This window comes from Tauraco erythrolophus, chromosome 2 (assembly GCF_009769465.1).
Source record: "Tauraco erythrolophus isolate bTauEry1 chromosome 2, bTauEry1.pri, whole genome shotgun sequence".
Classification (NCBI taxonomy): domain Eukaryota; kingdom Metazoa; phylum Chordata; class Aves; order Musophagiformes; family Musophagidae; genus Tauraco; species Tauraco erythrolophus.
The window spans coordinates 5361125-5377950 of record NC_141466.1 but is presented as its reverse complement, the minus strand read 5'-3'; the positions used below and the strand labels follow the sequence as shown (position 1 = coordinate 5377950).

General features: G+C 40.4%; 1 protein-coding gene across 4 annotated transcripts in view; it reads left to right on the top strand.

The window, feature by feature from the left end:
- The window catches only part of ARFGEF3 (ARFGEF family member 3), a 98248-nt gene that overhangs the window by 39805 nt on the left and 41617 nt on the right, over positions 1-16826 (top strand). For 2 of the 4 annotated variants that reach the window (XM_086632041.1, XM_086632040.1), the window contains exons 5-10: positions 2939-3007; positions 5618-5749; positions 8545-8667; positions 10279-10321; positions 11927-12005; positions 15358-15462. In XM_086632041.1, the coding sequence (XP_086488167.1) occupies positions 2939-3007; positions 5618-5749; positions 8545-8667; positions 10279-10321; positions 11927-12005; positions 15358-15462 (551 nt within the window). The remainder of the gene's footprint in view (positions 1-2938; positions 3008-5617; positions 5750-8544; positions 8668-10278; positions 10322-11926; positions 12006-15357; positions 15463-16826) is intronic. The other 2 variants (XM_086632043.1, XM_086632042.1) reach the window with 1 other exon arrangement.

Genomic DNA, 16826 nt, shown 5'->3' with positions numbered 1-16826 from the left:
CTGATATCGGCTGTGTAATGCTTTTAAGATAAGAAAATCAGAAAAGAGTGTGAAGAAGAAGCTTGGCTTAGAAACTTTGCTTTGCTCTAAAGGTGAATACTAAGTAACTAAAAAAGAGATTATAGTCCAGGACTATTGTACTTCAGAAGAGTAGCATGTCCTTTTCTATTCTCATTACCTCTTTATCCACATTACTCAACTTCTATTTCTGAAAGACTGAGTGAGAGTCAAGGCAAGAGAACATATATAGACAAATGTAAAATTGCCGTTACATAATTATTTTCTTGGAACACTTTTTATAGTAAAACCGTCTTCTGTAGGAAGAGGATCAAGCCCCTGACTGGGATTTTGTTTGCAAAACAAAGAAGCAAAAAAAACCCTAACCTTGAAGTAAGATGTGACATCTTGTAGTGGAATACAGATTTTCTGCTGAGAAAAACAGTTGTAAAGCTGCAGTGCATTTCAGTGCATATAAACTTTTTAGTCTGACTCTCAAAATGTGAAGGTTATTTATATCCTTCTCCATAAAAGTGGCACAGTCATCTGTGAACAGGCTTTTCTGTCTGTACTTGTAAGAGCAAGTAGCTAATGCTCAAAGCTTCTGTTGTACAGAGAACTCAAATTCCCCTAAAATTACTAAATGCCTGCTTTCCAGTAATGGGTTTTTCTGCCCACTCCCTGGTGCAAAGTAACTGCAGAGAGGAGTATTCTCCCAAGCGGAGATTCAGTGGTAATGATGGGTGTTCAGTGGCTCCAGCATAGACTCATAGACTCACAGAATGATTTGGGTTGGAAGGGACCTCAAACATCATCTAGTTCCAACCCCCCTGCCATGGGCAGGGACACCCTTCACTACACCAGGTTGCTCAAAGCCTCATCCAGCCTGGCCTTGAACACTTCCAGGGATGGGGCATCTACAACTTCTCTGGGCAACCTGTTCCAGTGCCTCACCACCCTCAGAGTGAAAAATTTCTTCCTTTTATCCAATCTAAATCTCCCCTCTTCCAGTTTAAAGCCATTGCCCCATGTCTTATCACTACATGCCCTTGGAAAAAGTCCCTCTCCAGCTTTCCTGTAGGCCCCCTTTAAGTACTGGAAGGCTGCAATAAGATCACCCCGGAGCCTTCTCTTCTCCAGGCTGAACAGCCCCAGCTCTCTCAGCCTGTCTTCATAGCAGAGGTGCTCCAGCCCTCGGATCATCTTCGTGGCACTTCTCTGGACTCACTCCAGTAGCTCCATGTCCTTCTTGTGCTGGGGACTCCAGAGCTGAATGCAGTATTCCAGGTGGGAATAAGCACATGTAAGCATATGCAAGTGGCATAAGACATTGCTGTTTCCTAAATGGATTCACTCTGAGATTCCTAGAAATCTTTGGGTCAAAGCACGTATACTTGTCTAACTTCAAGAAAGTGGCAGAATACAGATTACAGCATGCTAAGCAATGCTGTATTAGAGTTGTCTGCTTCTCTTAGCCCGCAGAGCAACACTTTTTTTGTTCTTTATGAAGGCTCTGAGGTGGTTCTAGAGATCATCACAACTTAGAGAGAAGATGCAGCTTGCACCTGAGAGGCGATCTAGTTTCCTGCTTTGAGTTGTTACATCATAATTTTTTGCTGTCCCACCATAATGTGGAAACAGCATGACACAATGAAAGGTCAGAAAAATGATCCTTTACAGGAACCGAAGGGCAACAATCTTTCCCAACGTGCATCCCTTTGCCTCCTTTTTTTTGTTTAACTTGTAAGCTCTGTCCAGACTCACTGTGGCAAAGTCGTTTGTTTGTTTTGCATTCCAGGCTAAGGAGATTATCCCAGGGTGTTGTGCATTGGTAGTTGTCACAGAACCTACTCGTAAAACAAAAACTTAGTAGCACTGAAAAGCAAGTAATAAATAAGAGAAATGGTTAACAGCCAGTAATGCTAACTTATCTGATGTCCCGAATTTCGTTGTGAAGCAGAGAACAGGAGTTTTTAGGGGCTGAGGAGTTACGAGGACCAATACATTAGCGTTAATGTGATTGATAATTGCTGGTACGCTTATCCCAAGAAACTTGGGCTGTTTCAGACCAAGCAAAGCATTAATTTTGGCACTGGGAGAAATTTTACGGTTTGAAGGAGTAAGAACAGTAGCTTGGACTGTCTCAGTCTTCTGTGGGACAGGAGGGTTGGGAAAGGAAGATGGGGAGGGAGGGAGGACGTCTCCAGACACTAAAGGCACACAGCAGCACCTCTCACCATGTTGCCTCACTCACTCACCACACTATCTCTGGTAGATCACATCATGATCCCACTCCCCTTCCCTTCAAAGTAAGGTGTTGGACAGGGCTTTTAGTTCTTGTTCCTCCTGCTGAGTTCAAGATAGGACAAGCCCTCCCTCATGATTTGGGGCTTATGAGTTGGTTTTTAGCTGCTCGTTATCAAGCGATTATAGTACACTTACTGGAAATATCCCAGGCTGGGAAATCCTCATGTCAAGCAGTAATTAATGGCTTGTTTCACATAATTCATATGTATCTCTGTCACCTAAATAATAACTTGCATGCAATTTTTCCTTCCTCCTTTGTTGTACTAATAGGAACGAATGCCAGGATTGATTATAAATCATGCAAAGCTTTTGCTTAAAATATGAATGGATTCTGGCTGTCGAGTCCAAGGCCAGAGCTGATCACTGGATTGTCTTTCCTTCTGTGGTCAGATGTAGGAGACAGTGAAAAATGATCCGTTGAGCTGTATCTCCAGGGCCAACAGCTGCAACTTCTCAGGAGGAAGCAACTTCATTGTGCCATCTCCTTTATCACAGGAACATATGGTGCTAAGAAACTTCTGATGTCTGGTTGAAAAATGGAAGGAGCTGTGACTAAAAGCACACGGGTGAGGAAAGGAGGCAATAACAGATGAAACTTGATTTTTTTCCCCTCTTCCCTCTCTTTTGGTTGAAGGTCTTGCTCTGCATAACATATACCTCCACATTTGAGCTGAATGGGAGCTCAGTGTTGAAGATTGCTGAGGTAAGTGCCTCTGTCGTACTGTTGCTTGTGTTACTCAATGTTCTCCCACTGCCTACAGCGTGTCTTCCATACATACCCTGAAACTGAGCCAGTCCAAATCGCAATTAACATCTTAAGGACTGGTATTACCTTTTGTCTAGTGTGAAGAAATAGTTGCAAGTTGGTCAGGGTTGATGGGCTTGCATGGGAAGGCACGTTTGGAAACTGACTGACAATTGTATGTTACAGCATTGCATGTTTACTACTCCTCTTACTTTACTTTGCCTTTTGCAATAGAAGAATTTCCTTGATTTATAACACAGCACTATGCTGATTCCTTATCCGGTGCATGTCTAAAACTAATGAACTTTCCTCAAGAGAGGTGTGTAGGCCACAATGTGCTTTGTTAGCCTTGTGTGTATCTTTTTCCCAGTACATCCAAGTGGAAGATTTACTACACCTCTAGATAGATGGCGTTGTCCTGGTGCTATTAGTCACTCTTTTCCCTTTATTCCATTAGATTTTAGTCTGAATTAAATTGTAAAGGACCTTTGGCGTAGAAAAACATACCTGCAGGTCTATTAAGTAAACCTTTGTAGATAGGTGATGTTTTTAGTACAGTATGTAGCAAGCAACAGGGCTGTTTGTTTAGGTTAGAGAAGATGCACAGGAACACTTAATTTTCCTGCGCAGCAAACATTGTTGTGTGCAGAACATATTATAAAATCATCTTGTTAACATGGTATGGACAGCTAATGTCCATGGAGCAATGTAAAAGTTGTATACGTGTCCTACACTGCGAGTGTATGTAGACATTTAGAGATGTGTTCCTTCTCAGATTTTGGTGAGAAACATGCACATGAAAATAGGTCACTTTACCTGGAAGTTATGGTGTTTTCTAAGTTTAGGAATAAAATTGACCTCACATTGTCCTACTGAGAGCTGAAAATGAGGTTGTAGGGATAACAAGGAACCAAAGAAAACAGCTGCCAGTTTCTAACAAATGGGCTTTAAAAGACAGCGGTACAGCATAAACAGTTTGTGTATATAGCAAATACAGGATTTTAAAAAGTAATAATCATTCCAGGTGTCCTGCACAGCATAGAGTTTGGTTTCTCTTGTGCTAAGTGAGACTGTAAGGTATGGCTATTTTTGGAGGTCTTTGTAAACCCCACCTGTAGATGCTGCAGCAAGGATGAATTAGTATTTAGAGCAAGCCACAACCTCTTAGGTTTTACCAAACCCTCTTTAGATCAGTGTCCCAAACTGAAGAAAATACAGATAGTTTCCCCTGCTGCAGTTTTTCTCAACAGACTTTCTGACATGCAAGGCAAAAGCTGATGTGTTCAGCTGATGTATTCTGTAGGTAAAGAGCTCTACCTTAGACAAAATATGTGCTGGGAAAGGTATTTAATGGCTCTAAACTCTTCAGATTTCAATCTTCAAGAGCACTGCCTAAAACTGGGGGAAAATGGTCAATCAGTCATGCTCTGTGTGCTGTAAGCTGTATCAGAAATCATGTTTTCTGTTCTCTCTGTAAATTTGGATAACAACAGGACTGTTACTCATTTAAAGCATCCTGAAAAATGGCAGTTTTCTTTAATAAATTGGAGTTAAACTCTGCTGTTCTTGGTAGCTGCCCTTCACTTTCATTCTCAAAAGGCTAGCCTGGCACTTAAAAACGTGTGCTAGTGTAGTATTACAAATTAGCACAATGATAGTTGGGTCGTTTTCTATTAAAGTGAGCAGGAGCTCTGATGGCAGGCTGATGAGATGTACCAGCAAAGCAAACAAAATTTTCACTTCCTTCAGGGAATTGAAGAAGCTGTAATACAGAGGATGTGTGTTTCTATTTGGAGTGTTTGGAGGTACAGCTATTTTCCTCACACTCCATGAAAAAGTATTGCCCTGGTCTTTCTAATTAACAAGTGGCACCAAGCACGTACATGCTTCCTCAAGTTCCTCCTGGCCGTTTTAGGTAAGGCAAAGACTCGAACAGCTGGACTCGCTATGCCTTTGTATCTGAATTCTGCAATGTATGAGCAGTGGGAAACAAAATTATTTCTGAGTTCAGCATTTGCGTAGTCTGAGCATTTATTGTTATGCCTTGCTGTAAGGGGAAAGGTGGCAGAGAGGAGCTTTCTGCTCCAGTGCCCCTGCTGTTTGACATTTCTTTCAGTCAGTCCCTTCGTTTTCCTAGCCTGCCCTCTGTAGCAAAGTGGAGCCACTGCAGAATGGGAAATGTGCTGCTTGAGTTGCTGGTAGAACTCTCGGAGGATTCTCTGACAAACAAGGCTATAGTCTGGCCCTTTTGCACTGCCTGATTGTTCTCAATTCATGTCTGCAAAACAAGGGCACCCCAAATATTTGAATATTATCAGCTTCAAATTAAGGAAGCATCCAACATGAAGCGTACTATATTTTGTGGCTTAAGTATTAGTAGTACTGAAAACAGACCAAATCTTGCTGTGTGCACCTTCCCATGCTAGCCTAGACCCCTTCAAGAAAGTTTCGTTCGTGCTGTTCCTTGTTTTTATGCCTGTATTTGTTACTACCATCTACCTTTTGGAGGTTTGTTTTGTTTGACTCTGTTGTGTTTCGTTGGCTAACCCTTCTGTGTTTTGCTCTTAGTTGTGTTTTGCATGCCATAGAGCTGGAAGTCCCCGAATGCATGAAATGATCAAAATGTCCATTGCACAACTCCTCGGGGCCCTGAGCTCTCGTGTTTTTACTGGTGCTTCTTCATCAGTGGCTTATCAAAAGGTACCTCGCCCAGCCATCTTAGAACACAGGCCTTCCATAAGGTTGGAGCTCAAGCGGACAGTGCTGTTGCTTGTTAGCTGGCATGGGGAGGGGACAGAAGAAGGAGATACCAACCATGGTCTTTCCAGAAAGTCAGCCTACCTCTAAGAATGGTATTTCATCAATTAATTAAGATAATCTGGAAAAAGACTTACAGCTCAAGAGAATGGTCTCAGCAGCACTGTAATGGTTTGGCCTCTGCGAAGGACTGTACATTGGCTTAAGGATTGTACATTGGCTTAAGGATTGTACATTGGCTTAAGGATTGTTAAGGCTGGACATTGGCTTAAGGATTTTTTTGTCCACTGGAGTTCAGGTGATAGCTGAATGATGGGCAGAGTTGGTCAAGGCCTTCTTTTAACTTACAAGACCATCTTCATCACTCACTGATTGATCTCAAGCTAAATAAAATCCCTTATTTACTTGGAGGGATCTTGGAATCTTGAAGAAGAGCAACAAGAATGAGATATGCTGTCGATTCAATCCCTTCTATCCTGCAAATGCATACAACTGTAGACTGTTCTAGTGTATTGTCAAAAGAGATAATTAGCCTCAGTTTGTCATTTGCATAGTGTTTCTAGCATGAGATAACGAGCGATATATATACACATGAAAAGCTCTAGAATGCTGTCTCTCAATGCAGTTGGGAAATAAGGGAAAAAAAGGCAAGAGCTATAATTAAGTAGCTTCCATGTGTGATGTCTTAGATCACTCACTTAAGATACAGTTTGTATCCAAGAAACTCAGTTATGTTTTCTTGTGAAGTACTGAGATGTGAGGTCACCCAAAGTTAGGAGGACAAAAGAGTCTTAGGAACGTACCTATATTGTGTTCCATACCACTCTAACAAATGCAGAAGTGTGCCAGCAACATGTTCATCTTAAACTTTATAGCCCCAAGCTCACAGCCTTTCTTAGTCAGTGGAATACCTTGGTTTCACTTCAGTAGGAGTTAGAAATAATCAAGTCTTGTCCGTGTGCCTGTGTCAATACTGATGAGTCTATGTAATCAGATAACTTTAATAGTTCCTTCTTAAAACTTCATCCTTGTTAGGGAACTATAAAAATGGTTTTACATCATATAATATCCTTCTCATTAAAAAATGTACACCAGATGCATTTATGTATACTCCTCATGCCTATACTTTACACTATATATTTTTTTAAAATCTGTTTTTCACAGCTAGTTTAATCTATATTCATGGTTCTTCTCACTAGCTATTTATCTGAACGATGGCAGAATAAAAACACAAAGACTGTAAAGTATGTGAACAGCTCAGTGTAGCACAAAGGACCAAAAGTGCTTCCTTGGATCACAGTCTGAGAAGATCATAGATTCATAGATTTCTAGATTGGAAAAGACCTTAGAGATCATCAAGTCCAACCGTCCCTAATCCCCATTAAACCATATCCCTAAGTAGCTCATCCACCCTTTTCTTAAACACATCCAGGGATGGGGACTCAACCACCTCCCTGGGCAGCCTATTCCAGTGGCTGACAACCCTTTCAGAGAAGAAATACTTCCTAACATCCAACCTGAATCTCCCCTGACTAAGCTTATACCCATTTCCTCTTGTTCTATCACCCATCACTAATGTAAAGAGCCCTTCCCCTACCTCCCCACCATCTTTTCTCAAGTATTTGTAGGCTGTAATCAGGTCTCCCCTCAGCCTCCTCTTCTCCAGGCTAAACAGCCCCAACTCCCTCAGCCGCTCCTCATAAGTTTTATTTTCCAGCCCCTTGACCAGTTTAGTTGCCCTTCTCTGGACTCGCTCCAGGAGCTCAATATCTCTCTTAAAGTGAGGGGCCCAAAACTGGACACAATATTCCAGATGTAGAGTTCTATTGCAGACTCACTTGGCTCCATCAAGACTGTCATCCACGTAGTCGTTACTGTGCAGTAGTTACAGTGATTACTGCAGTTAGAGCAGCTCCTGCAGAGACCAGCACTTCCCGCAGAAAATCCGATCAAGGATAGAAACTGCGTTTTGCAGGGTGCTGTCCCCAGGATACTAGCTGTGTTACGCTTTGGCCGCTATTTGTGGAACAAGATCTAGGGGCAAAAGTCAAGCATGGCTCGGGTCGCAGCACAGTGCCAAAAAACTGCAAGCAGCTGGGCGTGGAGCTGGGAACTGGATGATCCATCAGTGTTCTTTCATCACTACCGTGGCTCCCATGGGATCTCTGAGCTGAGGAGCCCTCGGGTTGATTGCCAGTTATTAAAAGGCAATAATTTGTGTTACTTATGTTAAAACGGTATTGCATTTTCTGTATTAAGCCTTCAAAGGCTTTCAGATATGCCGCAGTAGATGACAATTAATTGTAGAAGCAGTGACTAATAGCTGTAGAATGGAATTAACAACCTCCCAGAGTCGGGGGATATTTACATTGCAGATACAGACTTGCAGAGTGATAGTTACAACTGGGTATCTCCAAATGAACAATCGAAGCAACATTTAGGGAATTACCTACAGAGCAAGGCAAGTGCCAAATCACTTGGGTTTGACAGAAAGGGAAGACTTTGCCAGTTTTGCCTCACCATTGCTGCAGCTGTGAGACTACCTGATGAACTGCGTACCGCTTTTAGATGCGACTCAGTTTGCCATATTGCTGGAACCTTTTAATATGCTCATAAAGCAATATGGACCAGTAGGGAAGGCTGACTGTCTGTGCGCCAGAGACCTTGGTATCCTCCTGAAACCGTTACCGGTAAGTTCCAGTTCACATCTGTGTCCTGCTGTCTTGTTTCCTCATCAGGTTTGCATTGAGACATATGTATCTAGCTGTCACCAGCGGAGCATTAACACCGCTGTGCGGGCAACCCTCAGCCAAATGTTGAGTGACTTGACTTTACAGTTACGACAAAAGCAAGAAAACATGGTGAGCCTGCTGGCGTCAACAAATGGTTCCATGTCCACGGCTGCGTCACTTTTTGTTTCTCTGAATGCAGTGTATTGCACTGGCTTGTTGTGCCTTGTGGCTTTTATTTGACGCTTCCACAGTTAATCCTGTTTAAAAGCTTTTTTGGGCTCTGACTCTGTGCCTGCCTCAGAGCAGTCTATCGGAAACGCAGCTCTCACTATCAGCTCTACTTGGCTGATTTTTATTTTTTTTTCTCCTTCCATTAAACAAAAGAGGCTTTGTTCCGATGTCAGGCTGCCTTTTCCTTTTCCATTCTTTATTTTGTTTGCTTGTTTTCCTAAGGTTCATTGAAATGCTTTTGCCAAAAGTTTTTGCATGACAAATATTTACATAAACAAAGCAAATTCTCAACCAAGGAAAGGGTAATTGAGGTTTTTCTTCTACTTTTTTGTAGAAGATAATTTAAGCTTACGAGATTCTTTGCTTGGTTGTTCTATTTATTGTATTATTAAAATCCATGAGAGCTGTTTGGATGAAATCTCAGCACATTTTCAACAAAACTATAAATGTTCTGGGCACATGTAATATTACATTGGCTTCTTACATTCATTCATGCTGCTTTGTATATTATCATATTATCAGAAAAGTACTATTTGTAAAAGTCAGTTTCTATTTATTAGTAAGTTTTAAGGACTGTAGTTGCTCAGATTATTTTCTTTATATCTGTTTTGGGTTAAGATGATCAATTCTATTTGGGATTACTGGACTCGGTTACTTTTATCCTAACAAGCAACTACAGAACAGAATTAATCAGTTTACTTAAACTTATCTTCTGTCTGTGCTAAGTAGGTTCATTTTATTAGCCAAAACATTTGCAAAAAAACCCCACCCAAAACCCAAAAAAGCTCCCCCCCCCCCAAAAAAAAAAACACCTCACAAAAAAACCTAAACCAAACCAAATGAAAACCAGTAGTTTTGACATTTCAGTTTGCATCTGAAAGGTGAATTTCATTAGTTCTGTTTTTAGCTGAGGAGTAGGTGAAGGTATGTGACTATATGAGAGCTGCATTCAGTTCCTGGTGGTTTGTTACTGGTGCTTGAGAGGAGAATTTGGCTTTACCCTTTTGTGCACCGATAGGAAGAATTCTATACCGCAGCTGAACCAAATCCTGTAAGAGGTCATTTCCATTTCCCGACTGCCATCAGTTGTGTTGGCACTGTAATATTAATGATGCAATGTGATAAACTCTCTAACACTCAATTGATTTTGGTTTCTAAGTACTTTGTGAAATCTAGACTATGCTTTCCTCTCAGTTATTTTCAGTGTGACTTACCCGCCTAGTTATTACTGAGTTTTTTTAGGTGTAGGAAATCCCTTACGGACTTACAAATCCTTGTTGAGCTCAATGAGATGTGAGTTCCTTAAATCTAAATGACTGTTAAAACAGATCTCAAGGAATTTTTGAAAATGTTATGCAAAAGCTTCCCTTAAAAAACCCTAACAAACAAAAAACCCCAAACAGATAGAGGACATGGATTTGCTAAGAAAGCTCTGCTGTTACAGTATTACTTTTACAGTGTTTTTCTACCACTTTCGCTGATTCTACCTCCTTTGTCTTTCCTCAACAGACAATTGAAAACCATGACACCTTGCAGAAATTCAAGACTCAAGGTATTTGTACTACTGTTTTAGTGACTCCTTTCAATCCAGCTTTTTTATTTTCCCTTTCCTTTCATCAGCACAGTACTGTTTGATGTCACAAGGATTGCATCCTCAGGATTTCTTACCTTCTCCATAACTCGATGTTACCTGCAGTAAGAACTGAGACAGCCTGGTTAGTTCCTGGTATTTTCAGTCATGTCTTCGTTTGGACCATGGTAACAGCATTGCACTGAACATACTAATAAATGGTTGTTTCCAGGTGGTAACTTCTGTAGTTAAGGAGCTTCAGTGCTCTGGAGAAAGTTTTAGTAAGTGGCTTTGCTTCCTAAATTGAAACAAGTTCATAGAGTAGGACACAGAATCTGGAAATGACTCTGTTATTGTATTTCAGGCCAGAGATGTGCTTTGTATAACACCAGCTTTTGAAAGCTCATCACTAGCAAAGGTGTGTTTGTGCTTACCAAATTATTATTTTACAAGAGAATTCTTTCTGCTCCTGTTCTGGGTTAAATTCCACCTTCTTCCCTGATAGGTAAAAATAATTCCTGCTTTTGATAAGCAAAAAGAAGCTATAAGCTATAAGCAAAAAAATTTTCACTCTGAAGGTGGTGAGGCAGTGGAACAGGTTTCCCAGAGAAGTTGTGGATGCCCCATCCCTGGAAGTGTTCAAGGCCAGGTTGGATGAGGCTTTGGGCAACCTGGTGTAGTGGAGGGTGTCCCTGCCCATGGCAGGGGGCTTGGAACTAGATGATCTTTGAGGTCCCTTCCAACCCAAACCATTCTGTGATTCTATGATTCTATGACTTTAGCCTCCATCCACACGAATTCTCTTGCAGAAATCCAATGAGAAGATCATAGAATTATGATCTTAGAATTATCGTCCAACATGGCCTTGAACACTTCCAGGGATGGGGCAGACACAACTTCTCTGGGCAACCTGTTCCAGTGCCTCACCACCCTCTGAGTGAAAAATTTCTTCCTTATATCCAATCTAAATCTATCCTCTTTCAGTTTAAATCCATTGCCCCTTGTCCTATCACTACACGCCCTTGTAAAAAGTCCTTCTCCAGCTTTCCTGTAGCCCCCTTTAAGTACTGGAAGGCTGCAATAAGATCACCCCGGAGCCTTCTCTTCTCCAGGCTGAACAGCCCCAACTCTCTCAACCTGTCTCCATAGCAGAGGTGCTCCAGCCCTTTGAAGTGCACAAGTGTTCCCTTTTAAGATCAGGACCTGATCAGACATCAGAAGCTGTGTAGCAGAGACAAACTACAGGGAGAGATACAGAAATTTTAGCTGTCATGTAGAAGTACTGGAGCCAGTCCTTTTTTATTATAATTTATTTATATACTTATTTTATTTTCTGAATTAGATTTCAGCTAATGTTCTGTAAATGCATGTAAGCAATCAGTGCTCTCTCTGGATTTAATACCACTGCTTTTTCGTTTTGTGATCACTTTATAATCTAGGACTTTTCCTATTGCATCTTCTTTGTGAGTTTTGCCAGCCCTGCTGATTGTTTAGAAGCTCCAACCAACTCTGAAAGTCTATGGAGTGAATTGAGGTTGTAATCCAGCTGCACATATGTAATGCCTCTGATCTTTGTCCTTTTTGGAGGTACTTCAGCTGAGTCTCTTTGTGATGATGTTGTATCTGTCCTCACTGTGCTCTGTGAGAAGCTCCAGGCTGTCATAAAGTGAGTTTTTTTCAGTTTATAATTTGCATTTATTACCTGGAGATGAAGAGTGTCACTGATACATGCGATTGTACTGTTGTAGTTCTGGGATTATGGAGCAAAACTGTGCTTAAATGAAGTATTTATTAGAGGAAGTATTGTTTATGATGCATTAATTTAATCATCACTTGAGATGAGAAGCTGATTTGCCTTTTCTGTGCACTGTTCAGCTTTAAAGGTCTTCTAATAAATCTAATCTATATGTAACTCCCATACAGCAGCAAAATACTTTTGCTGCAAAAAAAAGGAGATGTCTTCTTTTCTGGCTTGAAAGCAACAATTGTAGAAAGAACTACAATTGCAAGCGACATGGAAAAACCTAACAAACATTTAATATACAGAATTAATTAATATGTCCTTTTTAGGCAGCATTTATCCAATTGAAATAATTTGCATTACCAAAGCATTTCTTAGTTTTATGAATATCATACACTCTACCTACTTGGAAATGCATGAGCCTGACATAAAATGCAGTTATTATGTGCAGTAATATGGTGCTACACTGCATTAAAATACTAGAGTCTCGTGTTGGCCAGTACTGCAAAGGTGAATACTTAATCATGAGTTAAAAATTACTTCCTGCGCCATTATAGCATGGCTCAACTAATGGTCTATTAAGAAATGAGCCAAAAAAAGCCTGAAGTGTTAGAGAGGTGACAAAGCAACCAAAAGCGATGCAAACATTATACAGGAGTTATTTAAAAAAAAAAAAACACAAAACAACAAAACAAAACCAGAAACATAGCAAGCTGGAAATACTTCAAAAGTTTCAAAAGAAGACCAAGTTCTTACTTGACAACATTGTTTCTGTATCAGTAAAATAAGATTTAACTTGCTTCTACTGCCACTTGCAAATCACTTGGGTGGTAGCAAAAAAGCCAATCTGAAATTATTTTATGTGTAGAGTAAGGTTGTCTCTGCGTGAGCTGTGTGTCTCTGAAAGTAGCCTGTGAGAACTCGGGGAAATGAGAGAAATACAAATCAAGTATCCATCAGTGCTTCTTTTTATATGCTAAACTTGGGAACTGCCAGAGCCAAAGACAGCACAGACATCTTTGAGTGCAATTCTTCTATAGACTTTCCTCCCATAAGTGTCTCTAATTACAGCAACATTTGGATGGGAAGAGTGCCTTACTTAGCACTATTTAATCAGTGTCAGCGTTTGGGAAAACAAAAGCATGTTTCTGAATCGTCTAAAGAAACATATTTCGTTGTTTGTTGTGTGCATAGTTACAGGACAGTAAGAAGAGATCTTTAAAAGTGTGTATCTAACAATAGCAAGTGGCAAGACCAGCTGAAAGATTAATTCCTTGTATCAAATTTTGCCCATATGTGAAGCTATAAACAGCTATCATCTGATAAGTATTGCCCACCAAATGATAATAACTTTGAATTACTGGTTATGAAACATTAAAGCTAAACTACCTGACAGGATCTCTCAAAATCCAAGTCTTTTGTAAAATTATCTGCAATCCCCGCTCCCCATAAAACTGTACTGAATTAGAACAGATTAAGGCATGCTGTAGATAAAGTACAATAAGAAATTCAGATGACTTAAAAATACTCACTGAGCCATGATTTACTTCATGATTTACTTTGTAAGTATGGATCTCTAATTATGAGCAAAGCATAGTAAAGGATTCAGGTTGAATCTGGGGAAAATAAATTTAATTAGGATGGCTTGTTAAAGAACTAACTTTGTTTCTTTCATGGCCAACTTTGGTGTCTCCTTCAAAACACTTTGTTGGCAGCAACTTTCTAACCTCCAGGTCAGTGAAGTGAGGTTTTCAACATGCTATACTGCCTGCTCTAATTTCTTAATCTGAAGATTACTTTAATTCCTCCTTCTACATTTCAATCTTATTAGAATATAGTTTTGAAGGAGGCACAACTATGAGTGATGAGGAAGAGTTCAGGGAGGTGAATTTTTTTTTTCTCGGCACCACTGGTGACTTTGGTGACTCTGGAATTTATGGCAGCAGTGATATGAACACAACAGCTACGCTGAGGTGTGCAGGAGTGCAATATTCATTTCTTACCTGCAGGAGAACAATTTGGTAGTGAGAGACGTCAGAGCAGTCAGGAGTGCAGGGATACCCTGTGCATGCCCGTGCAAGTGTCAGCTTCAAGATATTGGTGATACGTGTTAGGAGACGTTGTAAGAAAGCTGCTGGGAAAGAAGGCAATTGTATCTGAATGTGTGTGTCTTTCCAGAGAGGTGTGGACTGTTGGGAGGAAAAGGCCAGCACCTCTAAAATATATAACTAGCCAGAAGCTTTAAACCCTCGATAGCACAGTTAGAAATCTAGCTTTGAGCCTTGGGGTTCACTATTTTCTGCATGGCATGTGAAACAGGTGCTGTTCTACTTGGATGAAAATTCATCTGTGTCAACAACAGGAATTCAGGCAGTGACAGAAGAGCAGACATTTCCCATTCCTTAATTTCAGTTCAGATAAATCCATTCTTCACAGCTCCCTTCACCTACCATCATATATCAGAAAATACATTCCTCCAGCTCTCATCTTGGACCAAAATAGAATGATTAAATCCTAGTCTTTTTAGGAATGAAAACCAGAATGTGAGTGCAGTTGGCATGGGGAGCACCTTTCGTAAGGCAGACCTCAGCCCTGCTTGTCTCCTGAATCCCACAGCTGATTCTAAGAGTAGGTACAAGCCCATTGTACGTTACAAATGCATCGATTCCAGCTGCACACAGCATCTGTCACCTTCTTTCTCCTGAAGCTCACTTTGTATTCGTGGTTTTGACAGAGTAACTGGCAAGGCTCTGAAAGGTAACGGTGTCATCATGCGACCTTCTGCCTGTAGACATTGACTTTTGACCGTTGTGGCTGTCACCAAAAAAAGAGGAAAAAGACCCAGAAGAGAGCAGGCTAAATGCCCTTCAGATTGCCTGAAGAAACTATCCAATAGTCAAAAATCTCCTGGTTGTCTCATTTTCCTCTGTTTAAGGGTTCTTTTTCCCTCAAGTTTTTAGGTTGAATTTGAATAATTATTTCTGTTTTCTTCCTCTTTTTTCACGTAGATTTTTTTTTTTAATTCCTCACTCTGAAATTTGATGAACTAAATCTATTTCCATTCTATTACTTGCAAAAAGTAGCAGATCACTGCGTGTGATCAGTACAAAATAAATGGGATGTTAAAGGTGATCACACCATTGTAAATCTATAGAAAGATGCAAAATAAATCACTGCTGTAAATTGTGGTGTAATTTTCAAGTGAACTAATGTAGTATTGTAGAAAATTAAATAATCTTTGCTTTGTGACATCAACGGCATCTTTTCTCTTTGCCAGTGACAATCGGCAACTTCAGCTTCTTTACTTGGAGTGCATCCTCTCCATGTTAAACAGCTCCTCTCCCAGCATGCACCAGCACAAGGGATTCACTGATCTCATATGGTGAGTACATCTGAAGTCTAATGCAAATATTCAGTCTGTAAGTATTAAAGGACCTCCTCCCCCCAGCCTTGCAAACAAACCTGTGATAAATCTCCAGATGTGAGCAGAGTTTGCTGTTAATCTGCTCTCGGTTCATTCTGTGCCTCATAGACGGTTGATTAGCACCTCATGCTCAGCTCGCATATTAAATTCCTGTAGTGAATTATCACTGTAATGATGTCTAATGTGTTTTTCCAGAACAGAAAATTCTCTTGTGCCTTCTTCAATAGTTTGGATTTGTGTGTGGCATTAAACACGCAAATATTCTGCTTACCGTAGGAGAGTGTTACTGGTCTGATGCAGTAATACAGGATGATAAGCAAAAATAATGTCAGATGGTGTGCTGCTGACCAGAAATGCTTATGACCTGCATTGTATAAGGGCTGAGGCTAAGCAGTCTTCATGGTGCTTCCAATTTATCAAGAAATCCTTTTTAATACACTTTACTGGAAAGACTTGATGTCTTTTTTGTTCATGTCTACCTCTAAATTGTGTGATACCATCACCTCGGAGCACCTGAAATAATCCTTTTCCCTCTTTTTGTTTGCAATGGTGCTTTTTTTTTATATATAGCATATGGATAATTGAGTCATAGTAATAAATCAAGAATGTAACTAATATGCAGTTCCTTGCTGTCCATGCCCATCCTGTGACCTTGGCGAGTGATTATGTTAAGAAAAGATATATGTGACTGTTAATGACAAATGTGTTTCTTGTGCTTTTACCCTGTAATTTTTGAAATGAAAGTGTTTGACTTGCGCCCAGTTCTAAGGATGCAACATGTAGAGGCATCCGTAACTTCCCTTGCTGTCCCAGAAGAATCAGTGACTACTGTATTGGGATGTCTTCAGGTTGGTAACACTTGACAGTGTTGCACAGGGACCCTGTACTGAGCCTCTAGGAGCTCTAATGTAAGAGCAGAATTCTCTCTTTCATGGCAAACCCATTTCAGAAGTTTCTGCCCTTGAATTTCACCTAACTCTTTGTTTCTGCTTATGTGACTGACTGTGGGGCCGTCTTATAAGCAAGGTCACTGAAATGATCTCAGTTAAAACAAAACATTTCCTGTTTTATTTTAAATTTACATCATTTTGATGATCCAGTTTACGCTGCAAATCTACAGGTCTTTGTAACTGTGCATCATGAGGGCAATCCATCAGGGGCCGGACTTCTTAACCAGCATTGCTGCTAAGGCACATGCATCCTCCAGCTACACGCTTAAGATGAAGTGGGAAAAAACCCACAAACCACTAGGAAGACATGAAACAGTTTAAAACTGCAAACATAATTTTGAATATATAGCAGTATAAGTACACAGTAATCTG